At 43.5% G+C, this 18,274-nt stretch overlaps 1 protein-coding gene across 1 annotated transcript in view; it reads left to right on the forward strand.

Moving 5' to 3' along the window:
* The first annotated feature begins 221 nt into the window (after nt 1–221).
* The window catches only part of LOC134932050 (aromatase), a 103,648-nt gene continuing 85,595 nt past the window's right edge, over nt 222–18,274 (forward strand). The window contains exons 1-3 of the mRNA XM_063926080.1: nt 222–525; nt 5,686–5,836; nt 7,844–7,998. Of these exons, the coding sequence (XP_063782150.1) occupies nt 381–525; nt 5,686–5,836; nt 7,844–7,998 (451 nt within the window). The 5' untranslated portion in view covers nt 222–380. The remainder of the gene's footprint in view (nt 526–5,685; nt 5,837–7,843; nt 7,999–18,274) is intronic.

Raw genomic sequence — 18,274 nt, forward strand, 5'->3', positions numbered from 1 at the left:
TTGTGTCAGTATTTTATGTATTATGTATAGAATATCTCTAGGTTACACAGGGCATCCAACAAGAGCAAATCACAGCAATTCCCACTGCTCCAACTTGCCCGTCAAGGGCAATCCTCCCTTCGCAGCTGCTACTTGTACAATCAAAGTGAAATGCGCATTACAAAGTTGATGAATAAATACTATCATTCTGTTTTGACTAAATTTGCCTCCTATCTAGCAGATTCTCAAAACATGAAAAGGGTAAATGCCAACAGAATAGCTTTCAGATCTGATGCCATGTTCCATATCTTCTGTCACATGGAACTTTTAAAGGTCCAGGAAGATTAGAAGTAAACGCTCTCTGCACATATACCTAGGAGAGGAAACAGCCCCAGAGAGAAATGATTCTGGACGTCCTGAACATGGTGCAGTACAACATCACCGAGGTTATGCCTGTAGTGGCCCCTGCTACAGCAGCTTCTGTTGTAATCTTCATATTTTTGCTTATAATCATTTGGAATTATGAGGATACCTCATCAATACCAGGTAAGAAGATGAACTCATTTCTAAATACATATTGTTAACTAAATGTCTTTTTTACAGATAATTATGTTTTAAATAATGCACACATGGTAAGATTATGATTGATCAATTTGGTCAATTCAGCCTCATAGTCCCTACACATTAGGAGATTTCACTGAAAGATATGAACGATCTCGTTCATTAATGAATGAGATATTGTTCATATCTTTCAGTGTGTATGCACCAACGATGAACGATGCGTGGCTCTGCGCTTAATCATCGTTGGTGCTAGGTCGCTTATACATGCAGTCCAATATGGACAATCTCGACCATATTAGGCTATGGAGTCGGGTGATGGGGGAGTGAAGAGACTTCACTTCCCCGTCACTCCCCCCCCCCCTGCCACCGGGCCAGCCGTATCGGCCGTCGGGAACCTCGGTGGCACATCGCCAAATGTGTAGGCTCTTTAACTCAACATTTATTGCATTGTTTATATTGATCAAGCAAGATACGATTTCAATTATATTGCATTATATTTGATCTGGAAAACTGGAAAGTTGATTGAAATATGTCTGCAGTGACTTGCTCTTTAAGCTATTATTACATACATCAGAGGTTCTCAAACTCGGTCCTCGGGAGCCCACACAGTGCATGTTTTGCAGGTAACCCAGTAGGTGCACAGGTGTATTAATTACTCACTGACACATTCACTTGCGATTCTGTGAGGAGGCCTGCAAAACATGCACTGTGTGGGGTCCTGAGGACCGAGTTTGAGAACCTCTGACATACATGATGTGAATGGCCAAATATTCTCTGTAAAGCGCTGCGGAGTATGTGTGCGCTATATAAATAACTGGTAATAAATAAATATTAAATGAATAATACAGCAGAGGGGGAGGGAGCAAGGGGACTCTGCAATATTATCTGGTAATTCCCTGTGTGTTAGTTACAGCAGTGTATTGTTTTCATGTATTTGGTATGTGGCAAAATTAATCATTAATGTTTAACCTGAACAATTTGATTGTGTGTTGAGACCTTAAGCTGATTCATATGGGCCAATCCTTCTGCTTAGCACAAGTTGGGAATAAAGCAAAGAACAGCAAGTAACTGTGTACCTTGGCAAAACCATGCTGCACTTCAGGTGTGTGTGTGTGGGGGGGGGGGGGGGGGGTAGATGTAACATGTGCAGAGAGATTTAGATGTGAGAGGGGTGCATCCAAAATCAAATCTAAATGACTGTGTAAAATTAAAGCTGCAAAGCATGTATGGGCTACATGCAAAAGCATACACTGTATTTGCCCTGCATGAAAATAAAATATATATTTTCACCCCGTATATTGCAATATGGTTTGTCCAGGTGCAAAATGACTTGCTTTTATTGCTTTCAGCCCTACTCAGAATCAGCTCATATCACTGACACAGACATTGGAAGATAATTTGGACAGATTTAGATGATTGATGGATGGCCATAACATATGATTGTGCATACAGTTATAAAGACATTTGTGATCAATTTCAATCAGATTACACTTGGGCATTTCATTCACTTTGTCACCACGCCATGGTAGTGCTAGTACGTGTATGACCAGCATTAAGAATGTTTAAGTTCCCGAGTAAAACTACATTGACAGCAATTACAGTGTAAGAGGATGTCTAAAAAGGTCATAGAGTTGCAGTTAACAAAACTGGATCTTGGCCAACATCTCTCAGTGGTGTATGTCTTCAGATTAGCCACAAAACCACAAAACAGATACAGACACGAGTCCATGAAGAAAAAGTAAAACTGCCCTAACCCATCATCTAATAGATTGTGCTTGGTTATAACTACTTGTTCTGTAATGTGGCTGTTTGGATACAGTCAGCAACATGCTAATTATGATATTATCTGGCCAATAACTTATCTAGGAGCAATTGGATGTTTTGTAATAACGGTGTATGGATAATTAGCGCCCCACTGAAATTCAAGCAAATGGTTTAGTGTTAGCTAATGGTTATTATAGTAAGCCTGGTGTGATTCTAATATTAGTAAAACCATGCAAATCAAATATACATCAATACAGAGTGAAAAAGATACTCACATCCTATTGCCTGAGCAGCGACCACAACACTCATAGTTTCGAGAATACACCTGCAATCTACTTGAAATAATCAAGAATTCCAATGTTGATCTAATATTAATTATAAAAAATTCATACTGTATGTTCCACATTTCAACATCGATTGATCATGTGCAAGGATATATGTTTATAAAATATTTTGATCTGTTAATATAAGTTACTAGAAAAAAAGTCCCTTTGGTGAAAAACTGTGTTGCCTCTTACAGTAGATTTTCTAAACAGCATTGCTGGTCTGTGGTGACCATAGCAACCTATCATATTGTAACTGTCTTATTTCTTATGTCATTTGGTAAGAAGAGTAATGACTAGAACAATGGAAATATGCAACAATGGCTAATGTATTTATAAAATAGCATGCATGGCACAAGATACAACCCTTGGTGGTTCCAATGTTTGGTATTAAAATACCTTTCTTTAAGGCTCGATGTATGGACAGTTCATTTCATAATTTTACATTACAGCAGTCACCACAGCATAGTAATATATACATTTGTGTATTTGTTAAACTAGCGTTGTCTCTTGATCTCAGTGGGATGAATGTAAGATAAACATTTATTACTACATTAAGTAACAATATTGAAACTTGTTACAGAAAAGAAGAAAGCATGCTAACAATAGTATACAGCGCTGATATATACAGTAAATAAATAGAAAATAATTACCAGTATCACTTTTGACTATTATCTTTCACTTCATCAAAAGTCTGAAGTATACACTGTAGGAATCAGAAATCCATATATAAAGATTGTTAATGGTATTTTGAAAAAAGGTGACATCAGTAGAAAATACATAAATAAAAACCAGTCATAAAATAAATGCTGGGCTTGAATTTGGAACAAAAAATACATTAAAAATGTCTTAATATATCAATAAATGTTGAGTTTTTAATTTGACAAAAATACAAAAAGGAATTCTGCTAAATGCCAAATAAAAAATGGATGAAATAAATCAGATAATCACATAAGCGCCTTGAGTCCTATTGGAGAAAGAGCGCTATATAATTATTATTATTATTATTATTATTATTATTATAATTATTATTATTATGGAAAATGTACAAATTCAAAATAATATGGTTGGTGAGAATATAGAGAATACATAATTGATGTGGCGTAGTGATACACAATATGTTCTTTGTGCTAATATATAATAAATAATTCTTATAATAATCTATGAAACAAAGTTGTTTATTCAATGCACCATCTTCCTTGTATACTGTATATACGGTAAAGAAAGTAAAAAATGAGTTTCAAAAAACCATTAGTGTAATATGCAATAATTATATGTAATTGACTTGTACAGAGTACAAACTATCTGTCTGCAGTATGTGACAATGTTGCAGAAAATCTTTTTGTGTGTCAGTCGGCTTTAAACAGTATTCCCCAATGGATATGACATTCTTCCATGTTTAGCTTTTGAAATGTTTTTTTTTTTTTAGACACAACAAAAAAAGAGAAAGCTATATTCCTTTGTTAAAGTCTGTGGTTTATAGATCATTATAAATGTCATATATTTTGGAGCTTGAAAAAAAAAGAAAGAATATTACTTTGTCAAATTACAATAAGTCTTATCTCCATTGTTATCACAAGCAATTTTAAAACCACACAATTGCCTTACTTCCTACAGTGTTCCGTTGCTATGATTATCTGATTTATGTTGTTTCACAGAAATACAGAAACTGTCCTTCGCTTTTCTGTTATATTACATATTGCTCTTTCCTGAAATATAGATGCATACTTCTGTATTTTCTGAATAAAAACCCAGAATATGACATATTTTATGTTTTGTTTTGTTGTGTTTTGTTTTTCTCAATGGTATGGCTATTTACCTTCTTAATTATCATGAATAAATATGTGTTATTTGTGATTTATTTTTGTTTCCTATACATTAAGGGTACTGATATTTATAGTCTATACCTATACCAACTAATCGCATCGTCCTATAACACTGTGTTCATTTTTATCTCTTTATCGAGTCAAAAACAAGTTGAATAGCAATTTTTTTTTTTTTTTTATCTTAAATGTTTAGAGTCAGCACTTATCTGTGGTGTACGTGCCCTGGGACTAATGGGGCACTTTACAATAATGAGCTCAGAATAGAGAAAAACAATAGTAAAGGTACCAGAGCACGCTCTATCAGGAGCTGCATGCTATACCACCAACCCTATTCCAGTGGACTTTTTCCAGTCACTTATGCACTGCTCAACGTGTCCTGCACTGGTACTGTTATTATTGATTTGCTGCATTTTGAGCTTATTATTGGACTGCTCTACTCTAAGCTACTGTAATATTGCTTTTATAATTGTCTGTTCTATATGACCTTATTGGGTGGTCTTCTGTATGCCGAATGTTGGGATCCGGGCGCACAGTATACCAGCGCCGGAATCCCGACACCTGGCATACCGACAACTATTCTCCCTTGTGGGGGTCCACGACCCCCCTGGAGGGAGAATAAAATAGTGTGACGCGCGTAGCGTGCCACCGTGCCCGCAGCATGGCGAGCGCAGCGAGCCTGCAAGGGGCTCCATTGCGCTCGCCACGCTGTTGGTATGCCGGCGGTCGGGCTCCCAGCGCCGGTATGCTGGTCGCCGGGAGCCCGAGCGCCGGCATACCGTACTACACCCGACCTTATTGTTGTGCAACCTTACGGATTAAGATATTAGGCCAAACTGCTTTATAAACTGATGCATTAGTGCCCAGGGCACTTTCCCACAATATTTTGCTATTTATGACATTTGGGGGGGTCTGGGATACCATGATTTGAGAAACCAAGGCAGCTTTTGTGTTCTCCTAAACATGCATACAATATTATGGGGAACATGTACTAAGCAGTGATAAAATTGGAGAAGTGAGCCAGTGGAGAAGTTGCCCAAGGCAACCTATCAGCATTGATGTAACATTTCTAATTTGCATACTTTAAAAGTATACAGAGCAGCTGATTGGTTGCCATGGGCAACTTTTCCACTGGCTCACTTCTCCACTTTTATCACTGCTTAGTACATGCCCCCCCTATATTACATATTAGTCATTGCTATATCTATCCATCTCAACTTCTTTACATTTCTCAGGTCCTTCCTATTGTCTGGGACTTGGTCCACTGATATCCTATGGAAGATTTCTATGGAAGGGAATTGGAAGTGCATCAAATTACTACAATACCATATATGGGGACTTTGTAAGAGTCTGGATCAATGGTGAGGAAACACTCATCATCAGCAGGTAAATGCATAAACCGTAGTACTACCAACATTGCTGAAATAATAATGCTATACAATTTTGCACATTTTACCGGGATGGAATAGTGTTACATTTTACCATTTATACTCAATTAAAGACCACAATACATCTATTTATAGACTATAATACAGCATATTTGGAGTGGTATGTCCTTGCACTTAGTAGGTGAAGTGTATGTTTCAGTAGGGAGAATTGTGTATGGTTAACGTTGACTATATTCACTAAACAGTGATAAGCCCTTTTTCTGGTGAAGGCTTTTGTGGGGGTGGGGGCGTGGGGGGGGCATTACTATTGGTTACTGCAGAAAGTGTCAACACTTGTGAATTGTAGTGGTCATGTTATTGTTGAATGTACCAGCACGTTGTAGAGACTGTGTATATCAACATGTGTTTCATGGGATTCAGTATGATTTACCGGCAGGCGGGATGCCGGTTGTCAATATTGCGACATCATCATCCCACCTCTCAGAATGCCAGCAGCGGGTCGAGCGCAAAGAGTCCCCTAATGAGCTCGCTTCACTTGCCACAATGCGGCCTTAGTGACTCGCTGCACTCACCACAAGATCTATTCCCACGCTATGGGTCTCGTGGACACCCAAGAGTGGGAACAGTCCAGTTGTGCCAGGATTCCAGCTGGCAGCATTGTCGGCTGTCAGGATTCCGGCGTCCGTATCCTGACTGCTAGGATCCCGTCAGCTGGTAAATTAAATGCATCCTGTTTCATGTTACTGCATATTGTAGAGCATATGTCTAGTATGTGTCCGTGTTAACAAGGAATTTTGTCAAATATGCCTCCTGGTCCAGAGATCAGATGTGACTCTAGCTGTAACTACCAAGCAGTGTCGGACTGGGGCATGTAGGGCCCATCGGGGGAATGCAGTGGTAGGGGCCCATGTTAAGGGGTGTGGCCAGCCACCACATTGGTTTGCCTAACCATTTTGCAAGAGTTGGTCACCTAGATAAGTATATACAGTAAATACTGTAGTGCATGCAAGATAATGTACTAGATTAGTAACAGCACAGTCTGGAACCTGATCCCTAGAAGAGGGGGTGGGGCCCCAGGCAGTAGGGCCCACCGGTGGTGTCCCCTGTACCCCTGTGTTCCAGTCCAACCCTGCCACAAAGTAATTCTACCTTCCCAAAGCATATCCCACAAGTAATATACACGGTGTGGGCATAGATTAGAGAATTTAAGAGGTTAATTTTAGCCTTTGAAAACTGTTAAAATCTGAAACACACAGGGAACTAACAATTATTTCATAACAATGACAAAATGAAAACATGCCATGTGACAGCTCCCCCCACAGGCAGATTAATATAAAGCTACATATCTGGCGATGGAACTGGAGCTACAAACCAGGAATTATGTATTATGTATTATTATGAATTATCTGTAGTGAAATATGTTCCTGTCTTTATTTAATAGCTGTTACATAATTCTCTTTGAACTGATAAAAAAGAATTTCTGAAAAGCAGACAGGTGAAAACAGGAGAGTTCCGTGGTCTCCTCTTATCTGCCATACATGATTTTCATAGTGACACAGCAGCGTACAAATGGCAGCTGGACCAATTAATTCTTAAAAATATCCATAACATGGGCACTGTATGTTTATATATATTTTGTACAGAAATATGGAATGACGGCATATTATTCCAAAATATTTAGTGTGTGTGTCTGTGTTCATAATTGTTTTAGCTTTATTATTACATAATGCCATTGGTATATTTGGCTACGGTATATAAAAGATTATAGTAAGATTTTTGTTTTAAATGTATGTAGGTGGCTGTCACTTGGACAGCTGACGTTAATCTGTAACATATTTGTGTTCACTAGATGATGTATCTTTTACTTGAAATGCAAAGCCACTAGTGGAGCAATCAGGATTTACATTACATACAGTATATTGGTAGATTGTCATTAAGATTACAATATATATCACTGTACAAATGGACACCAATAAAAATATACATTTGATACTTTTGCCCATAGATCTTCTGCAACATGCCACGTGATGAAGCACCCTCATTATGTGTCAAGGTTTGGCAGCAAACTGGGATTACAGTGTATTGGCATGAATGAAAACGGAATCATATTTAATAGTAATCCATCTCTGTGGAAGACAATACGTCCCTTCTTCAACAGAGGTAAATATTTATAATATACTATTACACCAGTTGTTTTCTGCTATTATATTGTATTTCCCTGGCCTACATTGTTCCTAATGATGTCTTGGGATCCCTGCAATTTTGGGAACATGCATACTGGTCCCTGCATTGCTGCAATTATTCCTGCTATTGTCCATGAATAGCATCCAGGAGATTTTGAAACTGCTCCAAGTACAGGAAGTTACTTTAGCAGCGTAGAAGCTGATTGGCTACATTTTGGCATATAAATTCTAAGACCCTTTCACACCGAGCCTCTGACCCGGGATATTTCCGGGGTGGTCCTGGCTTGGTGTGAAAGGGTCTACCCGAGTTATGTGTGCCGGGTCCGCTACTAACCCGGGTTATCTGCAGTATGAAAGCCTGACCCAGGTTATCCTACTAAAAGTATTAGAGAGCCAGATCACCGGCGCTTGGAGATGATACTCCAACCTTCTTCAACCTGTGGAGATGGGCCACAGGTTGAAGACCCATGATCTAGACGTTCAGTGCAACAGGCTAATGAGCTGTCTCAATGTATCCACCCTTTTGCCCCATGGGGTATTTAGCTATGATGGCTTGCGTGCTGTTCAGGGGGTGGATACAGCACGGGCTGTAAGTAACATACCTATTTAGGATGCCTTTTAAGTACGACTTTACAATTAGGACAGTAGGAAGCAATAACTGTCAAGTAGCAATGTCATTAAGGAAAAGAACACTAGGGAAAATAAAAAAAGGGTTTTTATCTTATCAATCCCATTCTATACAATTTTCCACAGAAGTGACATCTCACACCACCAGTCCCTGGCCCAGATGACTGAGGATAGAATGCGGGCCAATACCGAAATCACATTTTCACTTTTACCAATACAACAATAAAAAGTACAAAGGTGTTTGCGTTGGTTTGGTGGATAACTTGGACAGTAAGCGCCACTAGGGCAGGGACTGATCAGAATTAATAATAATTTAAAAAAAAAAAAAAAACATTTTATGCTGTATAGTATGTTGGTGCTATATACATGAAGCTTAACATTAAAATAAGACTGTGGATGAAAAGTGATAGTCCAATAATATAGGAATCTTTGTGAAATATCATACTGTCTGATTTGATTAGAATAAAAGGAGAACGACTTGTATGGTTGCTAGTGAGTTACCATGCAAAGTTTTCTAATTATGTAACATCGGTATGCCATAAAAAACTAATAACATATATTATAAATATCAGTACATAAACATTAAATTACCATGTCTAGTAAAGAAGAGCTAAGTGATAGGGTATTATACTGCCACCTGCTGGCTACAGCCAGCATTGCTGTGGCTGTCCTCATCAACAGCCTACTAAATATACTTGATATATACAGTAATCTGGTGCAGAACAGTTAGATTTTCATAAGACTAGAAACATATAGGGGGAGATGTATCAAACCTTCAAGAGAGACAAAGTAGAGAATTTGCCCAAAGTATCCTACAGTATTAGCTTCTGTCTTATATAGACTGTGCTAGATAAATTATAGCTAAAGCTTAATGGTAACTTTTCCACTTTCTCTCTTAAAGGTTTGAGACATCTTCCCCATATAAAGAAATATTCCTGAATGTATCCAACAAACATAATATGCCATGTAATAGGGGATACCACTGCCAAACTGGTGGGTGGTATATGCGCATACTCTCAGGCATCTGTCATTAAAGATCCTCATAGTCACTACCCAGGTCCAGCTTATTCCCCTTGTACAAGTGCCCCTGCATATGCAGGAATTGTAATAAGAAAGATACATGTAGAGATGGTAAAGACACAGGGGGAGATTTATAAAATCTTGGAGAGCGATAAAGTACCAACTAATCAGCTTCTAACTGTAATTTTTCTACTACAGCCTGTAAAATGACAACTAGGAGCTGATTGGCTGGTACTTTATCTCCCTCTACTTTATCTCTCTCCAAGGTTTAATAAGTCTCCCCCATAGCTGAGCAGTCAGATTACAGGTAACAAAATGAATGGGTATCAGACTATCTCCATGATGAAATAAAGAATAACTTTTACTTCATCTTCTCTCTCTTGCACAGTTCTTGGTTGCATAAATCAAAATTAAATGATTCAGGAGTCCATGTACTAATACTCCACTTACCATGGAGATAATGCCACTCCTGCTTCACTAGCTATCACTGTGACGTATGAAGGAAGCTACCCAGGGGCATTTCAACAGAGGAGGGGGCCTGTGTGCACCTCTGGGTGGGCCCCCTCCTCTGTACGGCGCTGTAGACTCTGGCACTGTGCCGGAGTCTACAGCACATGCACAGGTCTCCGTAAACATGGCGCCCGCCATGATCTGGAGACCAATTTGGCTACCGCGCATGTGCTGTGGCCATTTTGGTGGCAATTTCCACCGCGATCGCAGCACCCGATGCTGGACTCTGGTAAGGTAAGTATTAAAATGGGTGCAGTGTGTGCGGTGTGGGCCCCTACTGGACCCAGGGGCCCGTGTGCACCGCACAGATTGCACCCATTATAGAAATGCCAATGGAGCTACCGCAATTGTTACTAAGAGTAGCCCCGCCGAGGAGAGTAAAGGAAAAGTCCCCAACCCTGGCAGTATCAGTACTCACTGTGTGTCACCTCTCTCCTGAGTCCCGTCCTGTGCAGCCCCGCTGAGGAGAGTAAAGGAAAAGTCCCCCACCCTGGCAGTATCAGTACTCACTGCGTGTCACCTCTCTCCTGAGTCCCGTCCTGTGCAGCCCCGCTGAGGAGAGTAAAGGAAAAGTCCCCCACCCTGGCAGTATCAGTACTCACTGCGTGTCACCTCTCTCCTGAGTCCCGTTCTGTGCAGCCCCACTGAGGAGAGTAAAGGAAAAGTCCCCCACCCTGGCAGTATCAGTACTCACTGCGTGTCACCTCTCTCCTGAGTCCCGTCCTGTGCAGCCCCTCTGAGGAGAGTAAAGGAAAAGTACCCCACCCTGGCAGTATCAGTACTCACTGCGTGTCACCTCTCTCCTGAGTCCCATCCTGTGCAGCCCCGCTGAGGAGAGTAAAGGAAAAGTACCCCACCCTGGCAGTATCAGTACTCACTGCGTGTCACCTCTTTCCTGAGTCCCGTCCTGTGCAGCCCCGCTGAGGAGAGTAAAGGAAAAGTCCCCCACCCTGGCAGTATCAGTACTCACTGCGTGTCACCTCTCTCCTGAGTCCCGTCCTGTGCAGCCCCACTAAAGAGAGTAAAGGAAAAGTACCCCACCCTGGCAGTATCAGTACTCACTGCGTGTCACCTCTCTCCTGAGTCCCGTCCTGTGCAGCCCCACTGAGGAGAGTAAAGGAAAAGTACCCCACCCTGGCAGTATCAGTACTCACTGCGTGTCACCTCTCTCCTGAGTCCCGTCCTGTGCAGCCCCACTGAGGAGAGTAAAGGAAAAGTCCCCCACCCTGGCAGTATCAGTACTCACTGCGTGTCACCTCTCTCCTGAGTCCCGTCCTGTGCAGCCCCGCTGAGGAGAGTAAAGGAAAAGTACCCCACCCTGGCAGTATCAGTTCTCACTGTGTGTCACCTCTCTCCTGAGTCCCGTCCTGTGCAGCCCCACTGAGGAGAGTAAAGGAAAAGTCCCCCACCCTGGCAGTATCAGTACTCACTGCGTGTCACCTCTCTCCTGAGTCCCGTCCTGTGCAGCCCCACTGAGGAGAGTAAAGGAAAAGTCCCCCACCCTGGCAGTATCAGTACTCACTGCGTGTCACCTCTCTCCTGAGTCCCGTCCTGTGCAGCCCCACTGAGGAGAGTAAAGGAAAAGTCCCCCACCCTGGCAGTATCAGTACTCACTGCGTGTCACCTCTCTCCTGAGTCCCATCCTGTGCAGCCCCGCTGAGGAGAGTAAAGGAAAAGTACCCCACCCTGGCAGTATCAGTACTCACTGTGTGTCACCTCTTTCCTGAGTCCCATCCTGTGCAGCCCCGCTGAGGAGAGTAAAGGAAAAGTACCCCACCCTGGCAGTATCAGTACTCACTGTGTGTCACCTCTCTCCTGAGTCCTGTCCTGTGCAGCCCCGCTGAGGAGAGTAAAGGAAAAGTCCCCCACCCTGGCAGTATCAGTACTCACTGCGTGTCACCTCTCTCCTGAGTCCCATCCTGTGCAGCCCCGCTGAGGAGAGTAAAGGAAAAGTACCCCACCCTGGCAGTATCAGTACTCACTGCGTGTCACCTCTCTCCTGAGTCCCGTCCTGTGCAGCCCCACTGAGGAGAGTAAAGGAAAAGTACCCCACCCTGGCAGTATCAGTACTCACTGCGTGTCACCTCTTTCCTGAGTCCCGTCCTGTGCAGCCCCGCTGAGGAGAGTAAAGGAAAAGTACCCCACCCTGGCAGTATCAGTACTCACTGCATGTCACCTCTCTCCTGAGTCCCGTCCTGTGCAGCCCCGCTGAGGAGAGTAAAGGAAAAGTCCCCCACCCTGGCAGTATCAGTACTCACTGTGTGTCACCTCTATCCTGAGTCCCGTCCTGTGCAGCCCCACTGAGGAGAGTAAAGGAAAAGTCCCCCACCCTGGCAGTATCAGTACTCACTGCGTGTCACCTCTCTCCTGAGTCCCGTCCTGTGCAGCCCCAATGAGGAGAGTAAAGGAAAAGTCCCCCACCCTGGCAGTATCAGTACTCACTGCGTGTCACCTCTCTCCTGAGTCCCGTCCTGTGCAGCCCCACTGAGGAGAGTAAAGGAAAAGTCCCCCACCCTGGCAGTATCAGTACTCACTGCGTGTCACCTCTCTCCTGAGTCCCATCCTGTGCAGCCCCGCTGAGGAGAGTAAAGGAAAAGTACCCCACCCTGGCAGTATCAGTACTCACTGTGTGTCACCTCTCTCCTGAGTCCTGTCCTGTGCAGCCCCGCTGAGGAGAGTAAAGGAAAAGTCCCCCACCCTGGCAGTATCAGTACTCACAGTGTGTCACCTCTCTCCTGAGTCCCGTCCTGTGCAGCTTCAGCAGAGAGAATTTGTTTTGAAAACAAATGATATTGACAAATGACCAAGGTGACAGAGAACACCCAACTTACTGGCAGCTAGAGGTTACAGAGCCAGAGCTGGAGAAGCCAGCTGATGGTAAGTGACCTCTCTCCTTAGTAACAATTGAGACACTCAGCTCTGCAATAGGTACCTTTGGCAGCGAAATATCCTAGCCTGCACGAAGGGATGGACTGGGGCTATAGTACAGCCACTGGCGTATTTATAATGGGTGCAGTGTGTGCAGTGCACACGGGTCCCCGGGGGTCCATGGCGGCCCACACCGCACACCCTGAACCAATTTATTTAAATACTTACCTTCCAGAGTCCTGCGGCGCAGCAGCAGCACTGCCAAAATCACTGGAAAAATAGTGCAGAGCCATTTTACCGGTGATTTGCGCATGCACAGTAGGAAAATCACAGGGCAAATGGCTGCCACGCTATTTTACCGGTGATTTGCGCATGCGCCCTAGGCTCTGGGACAGCACTAGGGTCCCCTAGGGACCCTAGTGCCCAGAGCTGTACAGCGCTGCCAGCTAGAGAGGGGGGGGGGGGCTCAGACGGAGCCTGCGCACGGGCTTCCTTCTTTCTAGAAATGCCCCTGATTACAGCCCTGGCATTGATGTGAGTGTCTGCCTACTTTTACTGAGTATTATCTTTCTATCTTTCTTCTATTACCGTTTATCCCTTTGAAATGCAACACAGCTCTAACATCTTTCACTATTGGATACAATTATTTCTAGTTGTGACATTGTGTTAAATCCCACTGGAATTCATATAAACCAGTGTGTCTTATGTCTGAAAAGCTCAAAAAAGAAGATAGACATCAAAGAAATACATTTAGTAAATGTTGCAGCAGGGCATAGATAAACCAGTGCATTATAGTATAGTAATATAAAGATAGACAATCCCTTAAGCATCGTGGTAAATCATTTATAAAAGCTATCTTTAAAGATAAACTGTGTCAGTGTAAATACTGACTGTGAATTTCTTTCAGGCTTCAGAAAATGTTAACATACCATAAGAAATTTGTTTTTCTTGTTAAATCTTGGGAGGTCATTCCGAGTCGTTCGCTCGGAAAATTTCTTCGCATCGCAGCGTTTTTCCGCTTAGTGCGCATGCGCAATGTCCGCACTGCGACTGCGCCAAGTAAATTTGCTATGACGTTTGGATTTTTACTCACGGCTTTTTCTTCGCTCAGGCGATCGTAGTGTGATTGACAGGAAATGGGTGTTACTGGGCGGAAACAGGCCGTTTTATGGGCGTGTGGGAAAAAACGCTACCGTTTCCGGAAAAAACGCGGGAGTGGCTGGAGAAACGGAGGAGTGTCTGGGCGAACGCTGGGTGTGTTTGTGACGTCAAACCAGGAACGATAAGCACTGAACTGATCGCAGATGCCGAGTAAGTCTGAAGCTACTCTGAAACTGCTACGAGATGTGTAATCGCAATATTGCGAATCTTACGTTCGCAATTTTAAGAAGCTAAGATTCACTCCCAGTAGGCGGCGGCTTAGCGTGTGCAATACTGCTAAAATCGCCTTGCGAGCGAACAACTCGGAATGAGGGCCTTGGTATGTTTCATACCTAAAACTCAAGGTTATACACAGGGGGAAATTTACTAAGCTCCCGATTTTGACCGAGATGCCGTTTTTTCATCAAAGTGTCATCTCGGTAATTTACTAAACTCAAATCACGGCAGTGATGAGGGCATTCGTAATATTTTGAAGTCCTAGGAAAAAAATCACGAATGAATACACCATCGGTCAAAACGCGGCTGTTTAAGTATGAATCTCGGTCATTTACTAAGAAGTGCAAAGCAAAAAAAAAACAAACACTGCCGTGAAAAATTACAACTCGTAAAAAAGTGCTAAAAAAAAACAGACCTTTATTTTTTATTCGTGATTGGATAGGCATGCACGGATCCATGAGATCCGTGCATGTATATCAGTGGGAAGGGGTGGGAAAGTGCTTATTTTTTTAAAAAAAATTGCATGGGGTCCCCCCTCCTAAGCATAACCAGCCTCGGGCTCTTTGAGCCGATCCTGGTTGCAGAAATATGGGGAAAAAATTGACAGGGGTTCCCCCATATTTAAGCAACCAGCATCGGGCTTTGCGCCTGGTCCTGGTTCCAAAAATACGGGGGACAAAAAGAGTAGGGGTCCCCCGTATTTTTAAAACCAGCACCGGGCTCCACTAGCTGGACAGATAATGCCACAGCCGGGGGTCACTTTTATATAGTGCCCTGCGGCCGTGGCATCAAAAATCCAACTAGTCACCCCTGGCCGGGGTACCCTGGGGGAGTGGGGACCCCTTCAATCAAGGGGTCCCCCCCCCAGCCACCAAGGGCCAGGGGTGAAGCCCGAGGCTGTCCCCCCCCATCCAATGGGCTGCGGATGGGGGGGCTGATAGCCTTTGTTGTAAAAGAAAATATATTGTTTTTAGTAGCAGTACTACAAGTCCCAGCAAGCCTCCCCCACATGCTGGTACTTAGAGAACCACAAGTACCAGCATGCGGCGGAAAAACGGGCCCGCTGGTACCTGTAGTACTACTACTAAAAAAATACCCAAAAAAACACAAGACACACACACCGTGAAAGTATAATTTTATTACATACATACACACATACATACATACTTACCTTATGTTCCCACGCAGGTCGGTCCTCTTCTCCAGTAGAATCCAAGGGGTACCTGTTGAAGAAATTATACTCACGAGATCCAGGGGTCCAGGGTCCTCGGGGAATCCAGGTGTAATCCACGTACTTGAAAAAAATAACAAAACGGACACTCGAGCCACGCACTAAAAGGGGACCCATGTTTGCACATGGATCCCCTTTTCCCGACTGCCAGAAACCCACTCTGACTGATGTCTAAGTGGGTTTCTTCAGCCAATCAGGGAGTGCCACGTTGTAGCACTCTCCTGATCGGCTGTGTGCTCCTGTACTGAGTGACAGGCGGCACACGGCAGTGTTACAATGTAGCGCCTATGCGCTCCATTGTAACCAATGCTGGGAACTTTCTTGCTCAGCGGTGACGTCACTTTAGGTCAACCGCAGGGCAGAAAGTTCCCAGCATTGGTTACAATGTAGCGCATAGGCGCTACATTGTAACACTGCCGTGTGCCGCCTGTCACTCAGTACAGGAGCACACAGCCGATCAGGAGAGTGCTACAATGTGGCACTCCCTGATTGGCTGAAGAAACCCACTTAGACATCAGTCAGAGTGGGTTTCTGGCAGTCGGGAAAAGGGGATCCATGTGCAAACATGGGTCCCCTTTTAGTGCGTGGCTCGAGTGTCCGTTTTGTTATTTTTTTCAAGTACGTGGATTACACCTGGATTCCCCGAGGACCCTGGACCCCTGGATCTCGTGAGTATAATTTCTTCAACAGGTACCCCTTGGATTCTACTGGAGAAGAGGACCGACCTGCGTGGGAACATAAGGTAAGTATGTGTGTATGTGTGTAATAAAATTATACTTTCACGGTGTGTGTGTCTTGTGTTTTTTTGGGTATTTTTTTAGTAGTAGTACTACAGGTACCAGCGGGCCCGTTTTTCCGCCGCATGCTGGTACTTGTGGTTCTCCAAGTACCAGCATGCGGGGGAGGCTTGCTGGGACTTGTAGTACTGCTACTAAAAACAATATCTTTTCTTTTACAACAAAGGCTATCAGCCCCCCCATCCGCAGCCCATTGGATGGGGGGGACAGCCTCGGGCTTCACCCCTGGCCCTTGGGTGGCTGGGGGGGGGACCCCTTGATTGAAGGGGTCCCCACTCCCCCAGGGTACCCCGGCCAGGGGTGACTAGTTGGATTTTTGATGCCACGGCCGCAGGGCACTATATAAAAGTGACCCCCGGCTGTGGCATTATCTGTCCAGCTAGTGGAGCCCGGTGCTGGTTTTAAAAATACGGGGGACCCCTACTCTTTTTGTCCCCCGTATTTTTGGAACCAGGACCAGGCGCAGAGCCCGATGCTGGTTGCTTAAATATGGGGGAACCCCTGTCAATTTTTTCCCCATATTTCTGCAACCAGGATCGGCTCAAAGAGCCCGAGGCTGGTTATGCTTAGGAGCGGGGACCCCACGCAATTTTTTTTTTAGATTTTACAGTGTTTAATTAAAAAAAAAAAAAAATGAACCCCAGCACGGATCACACAGATCCGGCCGAGATTAATTGTTAAAAAAGTCGGCAGTGTTTTGCTAATCACTGCCGTAAAAAACAAAAAAAAAACACGAATGACATCGACATCGGAAGAAAAGAAAAACCCGAATACGACAGCTTAGTAAAACCATCGTAACAAATTCAAAAAGTTGCAGTTTTACACTTTCGATGTCATTCGTGATTGAACTTTGACCTGAAACGGGAAAACACGAATCTTAGTAAATTTACCCCACAGTTTCTGATTTTCATACAAAATACACCTTGAATAAGGAATATAATGTCGGCTTATTCAAATTTTCAGCATTTTTTTTTTCAAATTCTCTTTGAAAGTGTTCCGCATAATAAGGGAAGTAGCACAAATTGTCGGTGAAAGAGGAATAATAATGCAATCAGCAAAGTCTCAGAAGCACACAGCCTGTGTTGTACTTTCAGCCAGTTATTTGTATTCACAGAAAGAGAAATCCATTTACTATAGTACATGTACCTAGTACCTACAGTAAGAATGTCTGATGACTGGCATGCAGTGATTGCTCTATTTCATATAAATGTTTTATCACATTTACAAGACAGGAGGCAAGGGACAAAATAAACTCAGCTGGCACCAAGATTCAGTTTTAACCAGATATCTCTTGCTGTGCCTGCAATTTTGCCATTATCTAAAAAGTGTATGAAAGCAAATTAAGTGGCCCATACATCAGGCAGTTCCCTGTTCTGCCGATGCCTGGGTCAATGAATTGGGGAAATCCAAAATGTTGGAAATACTCGATTTGCCAATTCTGTCCAACAATGATCGGGATCAGCAGGTCAGGGATTTTTATCATGTTGTTTCTTTTGCCAATCATCCATGTCCACTAGGTAGGCCAGTCCAGGGCAGATTTGATCAATCCCTGGATTCAGGATTGAAAAATGGTTAATCCCGGGATTGGCTAGTGAAAAAAAAAAGTTGGCGGTGCTGTAGGTGGGGTCGAGATAACGATGCTGGTGGCGGCAGGTGGCTGGTAACGTGGCTTGCGATGTGCTGCACAGCATGACCTCTAACACCAAGTCAGGCTGTGCAGTGTGCACAGCCACACAGCCAGGGGCAGAGGGAGCAGGGCAGTGTTTGAGCCATATGCTGAACCAGGTCAGGTGCTGCCTGGCATTAAAAAACAGCTTTGGCCT

Source organism: Pseudophryne corroboree, chromosome 6 (genome assembly GCF_028390025.1).
Source record: "Pseudophryne corroboree isolate aPseCor3 chromosome 6, aPseCor3.hap2, whole genome shotgun sequence".
NCBI classification, from domain to species: domain Eukaryota; kingdom Metazoa; phylum Chordata; class Amphibia; order Anura; family Myobatrachidae; genus Pseudophryne; species Pseudophryne corroboree.